Source organism: Argopecten irradians, chromosome 11 (genome assembly GCF_041381155.1).
Source record: "Argopecten irradians isolate NY chromosome 11, Ai_NY, whole genome shotgun sequence".
NCBI classification, from domain to species: Eukaryota; Metazoa; Mollusca; class Bivalvia; order Pectinida; family Pectinidae; genus Argopecten; species Argopecten irradians.
In genome coordinates this window covers 28,721,810-28,737,012 of record NC_091144.1, presented here as the reverse complement: position 1 = coordinate 28,737,012, position 15,203 = coordinate 28,721,810, and the positions used below count along the sequence as shown (strand labels likewise).

At 34.1% G+C, this 15,203-nt stretch overlaps 1 protein-coding gene across 1 annotated transcript in view; it reads left to right on the top strand.

Moving 5' to 3' along the window:
* LOC138335214 (cytosolic purine 5'-nucleotidase-like) overlaps positions 1 to 15,203 on the top strand; it is an 88,629-nt gene that overhangs the window by 45,312 nt on the left and 28,114 nt on the right. The window contains exons 4-6 of the mRNA XM_069284194.1: positions 4,579 to 4,696; positions 7,480 to 7,575; positions 9,949 to 10,003. Coding sequence (XP_069140295.1) covers positions 4,579 to 4,696; positions 7,480 to 7,575; positions 9,949 to 9,985 — 251 coding nt within the window. The 3' untranslated portion in view covers positions 9,986 to 10,003. The remainder of the gene's footprint in view (positions 1 to 4,578; positions 4,697 to 7,479; positions 7,576 to 9,948; positions 10,004 to 15,203) is intronic.

The window sequence follows — 15,203 nt, the reverse complement described above, 5'->3', positions numbered from 1 at the left end:
TTGTCCTTCATTGTCTATATCACTGAAATGAATTTCTTTTAATTTTCAAAATATCACATTTCTAAAAAGAAACCTTTCCGTTGTTTAAGGCTTATGCTTGATAAATCCCAGAATACTTTTTACTTGATATTTTGTTATAATGTTTAGTTGATAAAGAAAACCCATTTTCTTTTGTTGTTAGATACTGAAAAAAACTTTTATATTGAAAATGGAAATAAATTTTTGTGACAAAAAATGATGAAATGTGCAATTAAACCACAGAAAAAGTCTACCAGAACAACCATGCTTTAACAACTTCGGTAGGTGTGGGTTTTTTTCAACAGCTGTGGCACATGTGTTCTTGTTTTTCAATGTGTTACCCATCAAATCCACAATTAAGCCCAGATAAAAATGACATAGCAATTAAAATGTTGTGTTGAGGCCAGAAATAAAATTTATATCAAACAGAAGGAAGTTGGTTTTTGAAGAAGCTAATTATCATGTATCATTCCTGTTTCATGTTTTGCAGTACAAGATTAAAGAATATAAGGCTTGATTTTAAAAAGTTGACCCCATAGCAACATTGTATACTGTTCAAATTTGATGACAGTATAAGTTGAACCATTACCAAGTTTCAACATGAAACTATGCTGCTGTATATATGCTGTCATAATGTTGCTGGCTTTAAGGCATGCACATGTATGCAGCATATGCTGCAATTATATAATTAATGCAGCATATTGCTAAACCTCATTACAGCATATGCTGCAACCACATGCTATCCATTCAGATAAAATAGGAGTACAAATACAGCATATACTGCAATGCCATATCACCATGCTTCATTACACCACAAGCTGCAATGATGCTCTATTTTGGATAAAATAGAAGCATCAATACAGCATATACTGCAATGCCATATCACCATGCTTCATTAGAGCATATGCTGCAACCATGCTCTATCAATTTGGATAAAATAAAAGCATCAATGCAGCATATACTGCAATGCCATATCACTATGCTTCATTAGAGCATATCTGCTGCAACCATTCACCATGCTTCATAAGAGCATCTGCTGCAACCATGCTCTATCAATTTGGATAAAGTAGAAGCATGATTCCAGCATGTACTGCATAGTGTTGTGATATTACTGTTACAATTACAATTCTAGTATGATGGCAGTATATATGAAGTTTACAAATTGTGGTTGAACTGAGTTTCACCATGCAATGATGATCAGATGAAATAATGTATGCTCCTGTGGTCATTGAAATAGATATTCCAGCAGTTGACCCTGAAAACCAAGTTTTATTCAGTACATTATATGTTCTATTCCAAATCCAATAAGGTCTGTCTGGTACTTTGTAAAGTGTACTGCAGAGTTTTAATGGCCCTCTCCTTCACATGCATGGATCAAAATGCACTTGAGATGTTATAAATTTTAGGTTAGAGTTTATTTTATACGAAATGTACTTTTTACTTGGCAGATCTTCATCTTCAAAGACATGTTTAAAACATATGATTCAGACAAGAAACAACGCCATAAAAATGAAATAAAAACTATGTGGAATACATTATTCTACAGCAAAGTCACATCTTCACAGAGATTTGTAAAAAAAAAAAAGCATGGAAGACAGACATAAAATTCATGATGAGGGGTTAGAGGTCAAGCTACAACTAACGTATCCTTTATATTTGATATGAATGTATCTATTTAAGATCAAAAGTCAAGCATATGAACATGAAGAGAATGACCATTCAAAACAAATCTGTTTAAATTCCTGTGTAAGAGAGAAGGGGTGATATCTTTAAAGTGGGGCATGAAAAATGAACATTTCCTGTCCAGCGCCCAGAGTGGTCACTTTGTGACCAATGATATCTACATCAAAGGGTCACTGAAGGATACTAATGGCTAGAGATGTAATAAAACTGACCAGGCCTCCAAACAGGTACAGGAAATGACCACCAGGATTTCAAGCATCATATTGACATAGATTATGTCACAAACACTTAACTGACCCTGAATAGGTACTGTTCACATAGGCATTATACAACTAATCGCTGACCAGATAAGTCTGTTTATATATCTGTGGACAGTGTAAATAGGTTTCTGACACGTGGTCAGTGATGGTCTGTGATGGGAGTGGACATTCAATATACATTAGGCTACTTGTGTCAATGGATTAACTATTTTACCAGAAAACTCTTTACCAAATTTCCAAATGGGTATTATGGAATAAAAATTATAAACAAATAAAAAGAATAGTTAATTTTGAAATTTTATTTAAGACGATATCTGATATACATGTACTTTAATGTATGGACTCTCCACTGGTCACCAGAATAAATAAAAACCTGTAAATCAAATAAACAAGATGACTTTTGTCTCTATCTAACAAATTTGTTGTATGTCTGTAGGATTCTAATGAGAAAATCTAACTAAGATGAGATAATACAAAAATGATTATTTATCTGAATTTTTTTCCGATCAAATATTGTTCTAATTAAAAGTCTCAGTTTCATTTTCATGTTCCAGGAAAGATTAACATCACTAAATCACATACTTTCAGAAACCTAAAGATTTTGATAAAAATATAGATTCTACAAAAAAATGGTATTCTACAAAAAAATTAGTATGCATTTTTAGCCTATACAATTTTATAGGGTCTTGTCACTGAACATATGTACAAGTGAATGCCGATTTCCTGCCTGGCAGCCATCGTTAAGCCTATGACAGCGTAATCTTTTGAGACATCAGTACAAGTGTCCAATCTGTAACTGTATCATCTATCTGTCATCAACTTGGTCCTCTGTATCAAAGACCTCATCATTGCCATCATCATCCTTGTCATCAATCTCATCCATCACGGAGGAAAATGGAGAAGTAAATCGCCTGGATAGTTATACAGATATTAAAAGTAATTTATTATCAATCTATCTCCTACTAGACTTGCTGAAGTCCCAAGTCAGAGCTGTAAAAACTGCTGATATGTTTTAAGGACATGTGTCATATAAAGATGAAAGATCTAGTAAATTTAGTTGTACAGTGCCACAAAATAATATTAGTAATTAAACGTTTAAGAGTGGAAAATTAAGCAAAAGTTTTCTGTAACCTTACTGCAAATTTTGAGTTTGAAAATAACAAATTCACAAACATGATAATTTGTAGGTATGAGAGAGAGCTAGTTCATTAAAACAAGGTATGGAGTTAAAGGTTAATGGTGGAAAGCAAGCCTTCTTTTACCAGACAACGATATTTTTATTTTTTTTTTATTTTGGACTAGACAAATTCATATGTGCCAATTGGTAGACATATGTAAACTTTACAGAAACTTCATTTAAAATACTTCAGAAAGCTATAGAAACCTCTTTCAGTAATTAAAAAGACAGTCTTTAAGAAATCCTTGTCTCCTAAAAGAAGTTCTCTGCAAACAAGGGGAAGGAGAAACATGAAGTAAAGTAAGAGAGTACAAAAAAATCAACAAAGAGGAGGCTGTTTCCTGAACTATGGGATGATTTGGTTCACGGTCTATGATTGAGGGGTGGATTTGGGGATTGAGAGGAAGTCCCGAGGGGGGTTAACATGAATGGGGGGTGGGACATTGAAAATAAATTAGCCCAGATCAGGTAGAACCCCACACCTGTCCCTCCTGTATTGACAGAAAGGTGAAAAAGCTCGTTAAAGGTAACGTTACCTGCTCGTTCCCAAGGGAACCCTAAATTTCTCTTCATCAACAAGCAGGCAAACAGTTAGGTGAGCTGACTTGAAGACAGTTCCTCGATACACCTGTATAATTATATAGGGAGGTATCAATCGCCTCTATTGACAATCCGACACTCCAGTGAGTGCTAGAGCTACCCAAAACACTGGCTTCAAGTCATTGGAGATGAAATCCCAGTCTTTGTTAAAAGTTCAAATAAAAGACAATAAGTTTCCTTTGAGCATGCATTGTGCCGCTGGAAAAGAAAAAAATATATACCCTAGTAACAGAAATTTTGTATTGTATTACACAAAAAACAGGAATATCATCTTCACAGTTGATTTGTGGATTAGGTATCAAGGAATTACATTTTAAACACCTGCAATGTCTCATTAAGTGCTGAAAAGTAATTTAGTATGTCAATCTTTTGAGATAAAGTCATATATTTTCACCTGAAGCTTTCTTAATGAAATATATTTTGTAATTTTGACTGTTTAAGGTAAACTTCTAAGCAAATTAAATCCTACCTAATACAAAAAATAAAGATTTCTTTTACCTTATCTATAATTATATGACTTGTAATTTTAAGCATATTTCCATCAATAAGAATTATATATTGCAAAGTTACCTCCCTTGTTGCTAGGTACTCATTGTGACATCATCATTTTGTGAGCAAAATTCACATCGTTTTCTCTGAAAAATATGATGTTACACTTGTGAACATGTACCAGTAAGGACAGATAACTCTGTAATATACAACTGCAGAATAGCCAAAGCACTTTGATTTGAGTATATAGATTATCTCCCCTGTTGCTTCAAAACGTCCCTAGCTAGCTGCTCATGGGTAAAATATACTGACCATGTAAAAAATTGCATCACTTTTTCTTTCTCTTTGCAGTCTACAAGTCTCCTGCATACGAGTCTCTGGGGTTTGATCTCCTCAAAAAGAGGCTGGTAGAGATTGGCTACCCAGAGGCCATCAGTGACTTTGAATATGACCCAACGTTTCCTATCAGGTAAGTCAATCGCTAGGTATTTTTAAATCTGTGATTGTAAAGTAACTACAGAATCAGAAAGAAAAATCAGAAGACAACTCTAGAATGTCAATAACAACTCCATGTCGTGAAAATTGTTCCAGAATTGTGAAATTGAGCTCTTGGTTTTGAAAACAACTTCAGGAAACAAATTAGGTAATGAAAAATCAACTCAAGGGATAGAAAAAATGGTAAAAAGATTAAGAATCAGTTTCAAGGTTTGGAAATCAACTCCATGGTCTGAGTAAATAACTTCAGATTAAGAAATATTGATCACTATTAAGGGCGAAGATTTCAACTCTATGGTCTTATTAAGGAAACAACTCCAGTTTTCATAGCCTTGGAGTTGATTTCTTTCCCCTCTGTATTAAGGACAAAGAAATGAATTCTGAGGTTACAAAAACAAACTCCAGGATCTGAAATATAACTCAATACATATATATTTAGAGCCAGGAAACAACTCATTTGTACTTTTTCTTCAAACTACCATGATATTCCGATTAATATTGCAATCATTTTATAATTAGTGATAAGAATATACTGAGTAAACAGAATAAAGACGGCTTAGGTTCAGACCTTGACGAAATTGCTTAATAAGTTAGATCGCATGTGCATAGTTAAACAATTCTTGCGCTATCATTGTGTTTCGGAAGTCTTAAAGTTGATGTTTTAATTCCTTGCTATCAGGATGCTGAGACACCTGGAATCCATTTGTTCAATGTTTAATCTCCGTACTCACACCCTGAGAAAAGCCCGCAGTAGTAAATTTGCCAATTTGTGATTCTCTGTTTTCTGTTCCGTTGAGTAAATCGGACTTACTTATGCTCATTAATCTGGGGTAATTCGGTAGAATTCTAACATATTTACACCATCAGGAACAAAAGCCGGAGAAAACTTTCTCAGGAAAATTTGCCGTGACAGAAGCGTGGCTGTTTTAGTCCTTATATCGCAAATTGGCAGTTCACATAGCTTCCGCTCATTGTGGCGTACGTACGCGTACGCTCGCCTAATTTAGGATGTAAGCGTGTATAAGTCTATGATTTAATTTTAAAAAGATGCCGGATATTTAATTTTTCTGGGAGACTTCGGACAGAAATGCTTTGTGGCATTTTGACGACTTTCACATTACGCTCATAGCATGTGAAAGCAAATTAGAAATAACATGTTTATTTGATGCGAAAGTGGCGTCAGACGCTGGCTTCCTGTTAAGTGTGGAGTGTGGCGTTTTAAAAAGATTTTATCAGTTTTTCGTTTTCTTTGGATAAGCACCATGTGTATTAAGTGTAACTGCAAAGGGGGAGTACCCTAAACAATTATAGAGTTAGGCAAGAAAATCTACAAATAAACCGCAGAGGAAACCATAGTGGTTCTCCTAATGATCTTTACATGACCATTTTAGTAAAGCACTATTAGCTTTGACATGTCATAAACAATATGAAATCTCGAAAAGTTACAAGTGATCTCTATAAAATCAGGTGAAATATAGAAAAATTCAATCATAATGTTTGTTCACTGTCTGACCAAAACTCATGTAAATCAATTTATTTTCTTATTTGTTTAAATTTATAGATCAGTTTATTTCTAGCTACATTGTATAGTGTTTTTATTTCGAAAAAATGACAACAATATAAATTTTCTCTTGTTAAAAAAAGAGAGGTTATCTTCAATTTTTCACCAAAATATAAAACAAATATCATATATTTGCATCAATTTGATCTGATCAATGAAAGTAAAAACATTGATCTAGACATACTGTATTATATATAAGGTTAAATCGTTAAAATGATAATGTGCATAAAACATTGAAATCAACATTACCGTATATATGTATATATATCGTAAGTATCTTCCACCTCAATCTGATTTCATTTTCATGTTACTTATCTAAAGACAAACCTCAGCCTTATCATGTATTTGAAGTATGATTAGAGATTTATTATCTATTGCGACTAGATATAAACTTTTCACCTTGTATTTTAACTAATACAGTTCTCCGTCTGTGTTTAATGGTACGTTGTTTAAGCTGACAAATCATGTGGCATTCCGGACCCACGTGGAGCGTCACTACGCCGTACCCACTATCTCCCCTATCATCCTGACCTATGCGTTCTCCAACTGAGTTATGGAAAATTCATATGGTAATGATCGGAAGTTAGTTTATGAAAATTGTTCCAATGAGAATATATCAATTACGTATTTGAAATTTTCCAGCTGTTTAGTAAATCTGGTAATGTGAGTTTTGGTGACGGTTTGAGTTTGAAATAAGATTGCATACTGTCTTACACCACCTGTCAAAGGAAAAAAAATTAAATCTGTGAAGTAGTTTGTGTCAATGATAATTATACCGACGGCATCTGTTTTTGACATATTTAGAACATACATGTACGTTATGGTTTGAATTTGTTAAGCGGTACAACTGAAGGGCATGAAATAATATTTATAAAGTATCCAGTGGAGATCTCAGTAAGCATTACGAACAATTCTTTGTTCTTTATTTTTGGAGTGAATTAGTTAAATCTGACATCAATTTGATCAAATTTAGTATTAAAAAAATGAAAAATAACAGGATCATTGGATTACCTTGCTCAGTATTGAAATAAAATTGATTACTTGAATAACTTTGATTATCAAAATTCTTGATTACATTGTAGTTTTTAATGTAGATTGACTTCTTTGTTTTTTCAGTTAAGTTTGAGAGAAGTTATATTGTGGTGCAACATTTGAACTCTAATAACTTGACTATGATTGGTTATGATTTGTTTCAGGGGCCTTTGGTTTGATACCCACTACGGTAACATGTTGAAGGTGGACTACTTTGGAAACATTCTTGTCTGTGTCCATGGCTTCCAGTTTCTTAAAGTGTAAGTTATTTATTCTTTTAGATATTCGCAGTATTCTCTTTAGATATTCATTATATTCTCGTGATATTCTCTGTATTCTCTTAAGATATTCTCTGTATTCTCTTAAGATATTCTCTGTATTCTCTTAAGATATTCTCTGTATATTCTTAAGATATTCTCTTTATTCTCTTAAGATATTCTCTGTATTCTCTTAATATATTATCTGTATTCTCTTAAGATATTCTCTGTATTCTCTTAAGATATTATCTGTATTCTGTTCAGATATTCTCTGTATTCTCTTAAGGTATTCTCTGTATTCTCTTAAGATATTCTCTGTGTTCTCTTTAGATATTCTCTATACCCTCTTTCAATTGAATCTGAAATAAAGTAACTTAGGAAAATTTAGTGGGCCCTCAATAATCCAAACTCTTTAGTCCTTAGCCCATGCTCTCCAAATTTCCAATTTTCTGGACTGCCAAAGTCCTTCTACTAAGTCCAAAATCAAATCTGTTCCCTGACATTTCTGTCAAGATTAATAGTTTTCTGGACTATAAGTGTCCCTACTATCCAGGATTCATTGTACACAGAGGAAAATCAAAGTCGCCTAAAGAAACTTGCAGTCACGTAACCTTCATCTTTCTCATATTGTTCTCAGAAACTGGAACTCGCATGTCTCTGCTATTGTGATAGAGGAATGACATTTAAGTCACCAATTCCAATAATGTTTACTCTATATAACTCTATACAATGTCAAAGTACAGTCAAACCTGTTTATAAAGACCACCATGTACAGTCAAACCTGTTTATAAAGACCATCATGTACAATCAAACCTGTATATAAAGACCACCATTTACAGTCAAACCTGTATATAAAGACCACCATGTACAATCAAACCTGTATATAAAGACCACCATGTACAGTCAAACCTGTATATAAAGACCACCATGTACAATCAAACCTGTATATAAAGACCACCATGTACAGTCAAACCTGTATATAAAGACCACCATGTACAATCAAACCTGTATATAAAGACCACCATGTACAGTCAAACCTGTATATAAAGACCATGTACAATCAAACCTGTATATAAAGACCACCATGTACAGTCAAACCTGTATATAAAGACCACCATGTACAGTCAAACCTGTATATAAAGACCACCATGTACAGTCAAACCTGTATATAAAGACCACCATGTACAATCAAACCTGTATATAAAGACCACCATGTACAATCAAACCTGTATATAAAGACCACCATGTACAGTCAAACCTGTATATAAAGACCACCATGTACAGTCAAACCTGTTTATAAAGACCACCATTTACAGTCAAACCTGTATATAAAGACCACCATGTACAATCAAACCTGTTTATAAAGACCACCATGTACAGTCAAACCTGTATATAAAGACCACCATGTACAGTCAAACCTGTATATAAAGACCACCATGTACAGTCAAACCTGTATATAAAGACCACCATGTACAATCAAACCTGTATATAAAGACCACCATGTACAGTCAGACCTGTATATAAAGACCACCATGTACAGTCAAACCTGTATATAAAGACCACCATTTTCAGTCAGACCTGTTTTAAAACCATCATTTACAAGCAAACCTGTATATATAGAATACCCAAGGGACATAAATGATAAATAAAATTGTAGTCCAACCTGTCTATAAAGACTTTCAATTAAATGATAAAGAATATATGTTATTAATAGACAAGTTGTCTTTATATGCAGGGAAAATTAAGATTAAATTAGTCATTTTGACTACAAGAAAATGGTCTTAATAAACAGGTAGTCCTTATACAGAGATGGTTGCTCAGGCAGGTTTGGATGTACATCTTTGACTGCTATAAATCTTACCAATAAGTTAGCTGTTTCAGTATCTATATATTGCCGCTAGTTTTCTAACATCATCATAGGCTACAAGACCTCACAGGTTTTCCATAACCAGCTATAAGCCAGGGAATTAAACCTACCAAGATTTTAAGACCTTGAATGTTAAAAGATTCAGTAATCAATTAAAATTTGATCATGCCATTAACTTTTTCATGAGTCTCCTATTCAATTAAGCTAGTCTATAAAATCATTTCATCAATCCTAGTTTAATTTGATCTGATCCAGGGTGTTAAGGTATTGTTCTGCTAGTGAAAACAGTCTTTGAAAACAAGTTGTAGATAGTTTTGAGGAAGTTATTTTGTGGGTAACATAGTGGTGAGATGTTAATCCAAGGGAGATAAGCTAAGATCGTCACTTTTAGAAGAGGGATTCAATAGATTTAAACTTGTTTAGAAATTAAATCAGACAGGATTTCAGTATCTTTCCAAAAAAGTAAAATGCTTTACAGTATTAACTGTATAGGTATTTTTTTCTTCTAGGTCGTGGTGTTTCGATGGAATTGGGAAAAAATATTGAGGTCAAATTATTTGGATGGTAAAGTAAAAAAACTTTTTGGGAAAATGCTTGATCTTTTCATTATAAAACTTTATTTTTTTATGTTGTATATCATTAATGTAAAATCTCATAGAAAGCTTTTTAAAAAGTGACAGAAACTTTTGATGCACTATTACTTGATATGGAACTACCAGATTAGTGGTGACTGGATAGTAGCACAACCAGATTAGTGGTGACTGGATAGTAGCACAACCAGATTAGTGGTGACTGAATAGTGGCACAACCAGATTAGTGGTGACTGAATAGTGGCACAACCAGATTAGTGGTGACTGAATAGTGGCACAACCAGATTAGTGATGACTGGATAGTAGCACAACCAGATTAGTGGTGACTGAATAGTGGCACAACCAGATTAGTGGTGACTGAATAGTAGTAGCACAACCAGATTAGTGGTGACTGGATAGTGGCACAACCAGATTAGTGGTGACTGGATAGTAGCACAACCAGATTAGTGGTGACTGGATAGTAGCACAACCAGATTAGTGGTGACTGGATAGTAGCACAACCAGATTAGTGGTGACTGAATAGTGGCACAACCAGATTAGTGGTGACTGAATAGTGGCACAACCAGATTAGTGATGACTGAATAGTGGTACAACCAGATTAGTGGTGACTGGATAGTAGCACAACCAGATTAGTGGTGACTGAATAGTGGCACAACCAGATTAGTGGTGACTGAATAGTGGCACAACCAGATTAGTGGTGACTGAATAGTGGCACAACCAGATTAGTGGTGACTGAATAGTGGCACAACCAGATTAGTGGTGACTGAATAGTGGCACAACCAGATTAGTGGTGACTGAATAGTGGCACAACCAGATTAGTGGTGACTGAATAGTGGCACAACCAGATTAGTGGTGACTGAATTGTGGCACAACCAGATTAGTGGTGACTGGATTGTGGCACAACCAGATTAGTGGTGACTGGATTGTGGCACAACCAGATTAAAGGTGACTGGATTGTGGCACAACCAGATTAGTGGTGACTGGATTGTGGCACAACCAGATTAGTGGTGACTGGATTACACTTAAGACAACAAAATCAGCAGTATAGATAACTCAAATGTTGAATGTATGTAACATGATAAAAATTTATGTTCAGAATTACATATGAAACAAACATTTTGTGTTGATTCACTATTTTGGTCAAAAAATCAAGCTAAAATGTAGTTTTAAAAATTCAAGGTCTTTAATGTAAGCTACAGCTTGACATGTGTATCAATTATATGTTCTGTATATCATGTGGAGTGTAATAAACGATTGATATACATCTCAAAGCATACCCATTATATGGTCTCAAGTTTTACAAGCTCAAAGATTTCTAGTTCAGCGATAACTAATTTATATGGAATTATTTCAAATAAAATCCTATCAGATAGGATTTTGTTTTTAATTCAGCATCTTATCTTGTATCATGGTGGTTGTGATGAAGATCTTATCTTACGGTGCTTCGACCAGGATTGTATCAGCTCAAAAGGCGTGGCTATACTTCAACTTTAATACCCATGTACTTATCAAAGAGATTTCTTTATTTTCTTGAAGATTAATGATATATTTTTGAAAATTTTATATCACGTCTTGCACTGTGGGTTGTCTCCGCCTCAGAGAATGATTTTTTTTTAGACAAAATGTGTTGTCAGAAGTAACCAATTATCTGCAGTGTTGCCCTTTTCCCAGATACCGTCTTTTTTATGACTGCTGAAATCAGCTGAGGACAGATATTGCAGAAGATACATACACATTATGCATTAAACATATCTGTGAGTGAACCTTATAATCGGAGCCAGCTTATATTATGTGTGAATGAAAAAATTCTCTGATAGTTGGCAGGATGATTCCATCAGGAATGGGGGAGGGCGGGGGGTAAGGCCAAAATAAACAATGAAAGTTTCATTACAAATTCTATATCTTCAAATCAAATATAGAACTTTGATGTTGAAATCAATGAAGAAAGTAAATAAATAAACAAAAAATAGCAAAAATATGATTAAGGGATTGCTTTGTCAGTATATTTATGAAAAAACCCAGAAACAAACAAAAAGGTTATACATCACTCATGATGATTTTGGAATATACAAACGTGAAATATTAAACCTGGAATAGAACTTCACTCGAATTTACTATTCAAATGATATGTCGAGTGTCGGAAATTTTTAAAAGACGTTCTGAATGGACAAGATATAAAATTAACCCAGGTGATATGAAACAGGAACTGGAGCATTTCATTAAGTCCTATTTATGTCATGTAAATCATGACAGTTCTTTAGGTGGACAGGTAGCGAAGCTTGGCACCGGTCAGTTAATTACCGCAAATGATGACAGGTGAGTGACCACAGAAGTGACAGACAGTTAGGGAGGTAGAGGAGATAGATTGACCACAGTCGAGTGACCAAGTGTAATGGTACACAGGGAATGCTCGTTAGGTTCTCTCCATCATTGTCACAGAGTAGCACAGATGATGTGGTCAAGACTGACCAACTGCTAATAGGATCTATTTGCAGCTCTACCTTGACCTTTGACCCAGACAGCCGTTCTCACCTGTTGAGTAGTCGTTTTCTCACCTGGTGAGCACCTGACCTTGTCATTATTATTTGGGGACTCTTTTTCAACACCACTCATTACTGACATTAGTTTACAGAGAAGTAAAACTTGGACAACTGATAATAAGTCAACTGGTCACCATTTTGTCCCAGCCCGTAAATTTTCATTTTGATTTGTTTTATAATTTGTAGTTTACGGTTTTTAAACTACTATCATGGTTTGCACTTAGTATCTCCATAAATATAGGGTTCTTCTCGAATAAAATCGGGGTCGCCTTATGTAATTTGAATGGACTTTCAGGAAAGCAGTGGGGTCCTTTTCATTTCCAATGCTTAAAAAGAGGGTCAGCGTAAACACAAACTCTGACAATTGAAATATTAACACCTGAAAAAGATTTCATTGAAAAATTGCATTCTGTAATCAGGCAGTCGAAAATCTTCAAATATTTTGAATTGAGAAACCAACAGAAATAGATTGTAAATTTTGTATTAATTGTTTAAGCAAAGAAAATAATAGAATTAAACAAATACATCAAATTACAGAGCAAAGATTAAGAAAGTAACAAATCAATTCATTAGGATATGAGTGTGGGGAGATAACTCTAATTTAGACAATAACAGAAATGAGAATTCTTACAGGTAGTCAGAGCAATGTCAGGATATATTTATTTAAGTTGTACTAGATAAATGACACTTTTTTATTCATCCATAATTATATGGTTAATTTTTTTGTGTAAATGCAAGCTTTTAAAACCACCTACAAAATAAAAATTTTTCATTTTAAGAAAATTCCTGTGTTGCAGACAATTTTTGTCTACCACTTTGTAGGTTTGCCGCAAATGCGCAGCCATTAAATGAAAAAGACATTAAATTCAATTTAATTTTTAAGAAAATGAAGTTATTACGTATCAAAATGGGTCTAATGATGAATTTTTAGTCCTTAAACGTTTGACCTTTAGATGTATTTATAAAAATTTTGTACATTTATTATAATTTATCTTCTTGGGTTTTCTTCAATTGAACAAACAAATTCAAAAGAAGCGTATGCCATTAAAGTTGAACACAAGAGGGGAAAGATGGAGGATATGTTTACTGTTGGGGACTGGCTTAGAAATGGCTGAATTCAGTAGACCGTTAAATCTTCTATTTTGATGATACCCTTTATGATGGAGCCATCTTTATCGCTAATGTAGCGTAGCATCAATTTTTACGCAGTATTCATTGTGAAAATCGGGAAACACTATTGCTATATTAAAGTGAGGCGTAATATGCAAACCGTAACATACCAGCCGTCTGTCACTTCAGCATTGTAAACTTCAAAAGTTCTGCACTGGTCGGCACATCTCTCTGTTCTATTTTGAAAAAAAATTGCATACACACCTTCCCTAACCCTAATAAACCAAAACAAAAAGTTCTGTTTTCTGCAACAGTTATATTTTCAATGTCTAGTGTATGATTTTGAGTTTTGTTAAACTTTTCTGTGAAGTTTTCTGTAGTCGGAGAAAAAAGTACTAAAGCTTGGTGGATCATACCTGAGATCCAGGTAAACAGGATGTGATGGATTTCTGTTTTAATCTACAGTTGACACTGGCATTCATATACCTGGCCGATTTCAAATATTTGAATAAGGGATGAACTTTGTGACTGACGTGACTAAATAAGGGACTCTCGGCCCCAAAATTTTTATAGAAATATGACATCACTGGGAGCTGGGTAGCGTGGCCTGATATGTTACTATAGATACTTGACCTAGATTTCGGTATAACTGTACTTGTATCTATAGCTTTGTTGACATTGGGAGGGGTTAATGGGAGTCACCAGGGATCCTTTATGAATGGTCTAGACATCTTTATATCATTCCACTTTATTCTTCCCTTCATTCCTCTCCTTTAAAAGAAAAATCCTAAATTGATATTGTCATGTCTAATTAAGATTCCTAAAATGATTTTCCAACAATTTGAAAATTGTGCATTTGAACAAAGTATTGATACAAGTGTTTAATTAAAATTTCAAATTAAAAAAAAAAAAAAATCCAGATTTTTTAAAATTTTGACTTTAGTTGAAATTCTCCCAAACCTAAAATCCTTGAAATTACTAAAAAGTATTTCTTATAGATATTTGAAAAATTAGATTTAAATAATAAATGAAAATCTTGATAAAATTTTCTCAAGTAATTTTTGGGTAAAGTACATGAAATCAAATCCCTAACGGTGCCCAGCCCTTTTACACAAACAAAATCCTTCAGATACAAATTACCCGCAAAATCTGGGGCTTCGTGTCATTTACATACAGGTGTGTCGTGGCAGGTAGTGGTTGACCTCTGACGAAAGGATATACCTGTACTAGCTACCGCTCCGTTACCTTGACAAACAAAACAAGGGAAATCCCGAATCTACGTACCCGTCATTAATACGTCGAACAGACAAACAAGATGGAGGCACATGTGAAGCGTGACACTCGGACTGACAGAGTTAGGCTAGAGGGGGGTCTCTATCGATCAAAACAATTCGGGATCAGAAAGGTGCAACAAAAGGGAGATAATTTAAGGAAAATTACTATTTTTTACAAGTTTAATCTATTAATTCAAGATGAAACATTTCCCATTAAAGTTTTTCATACGTATTTGTTTAATTTTGTATC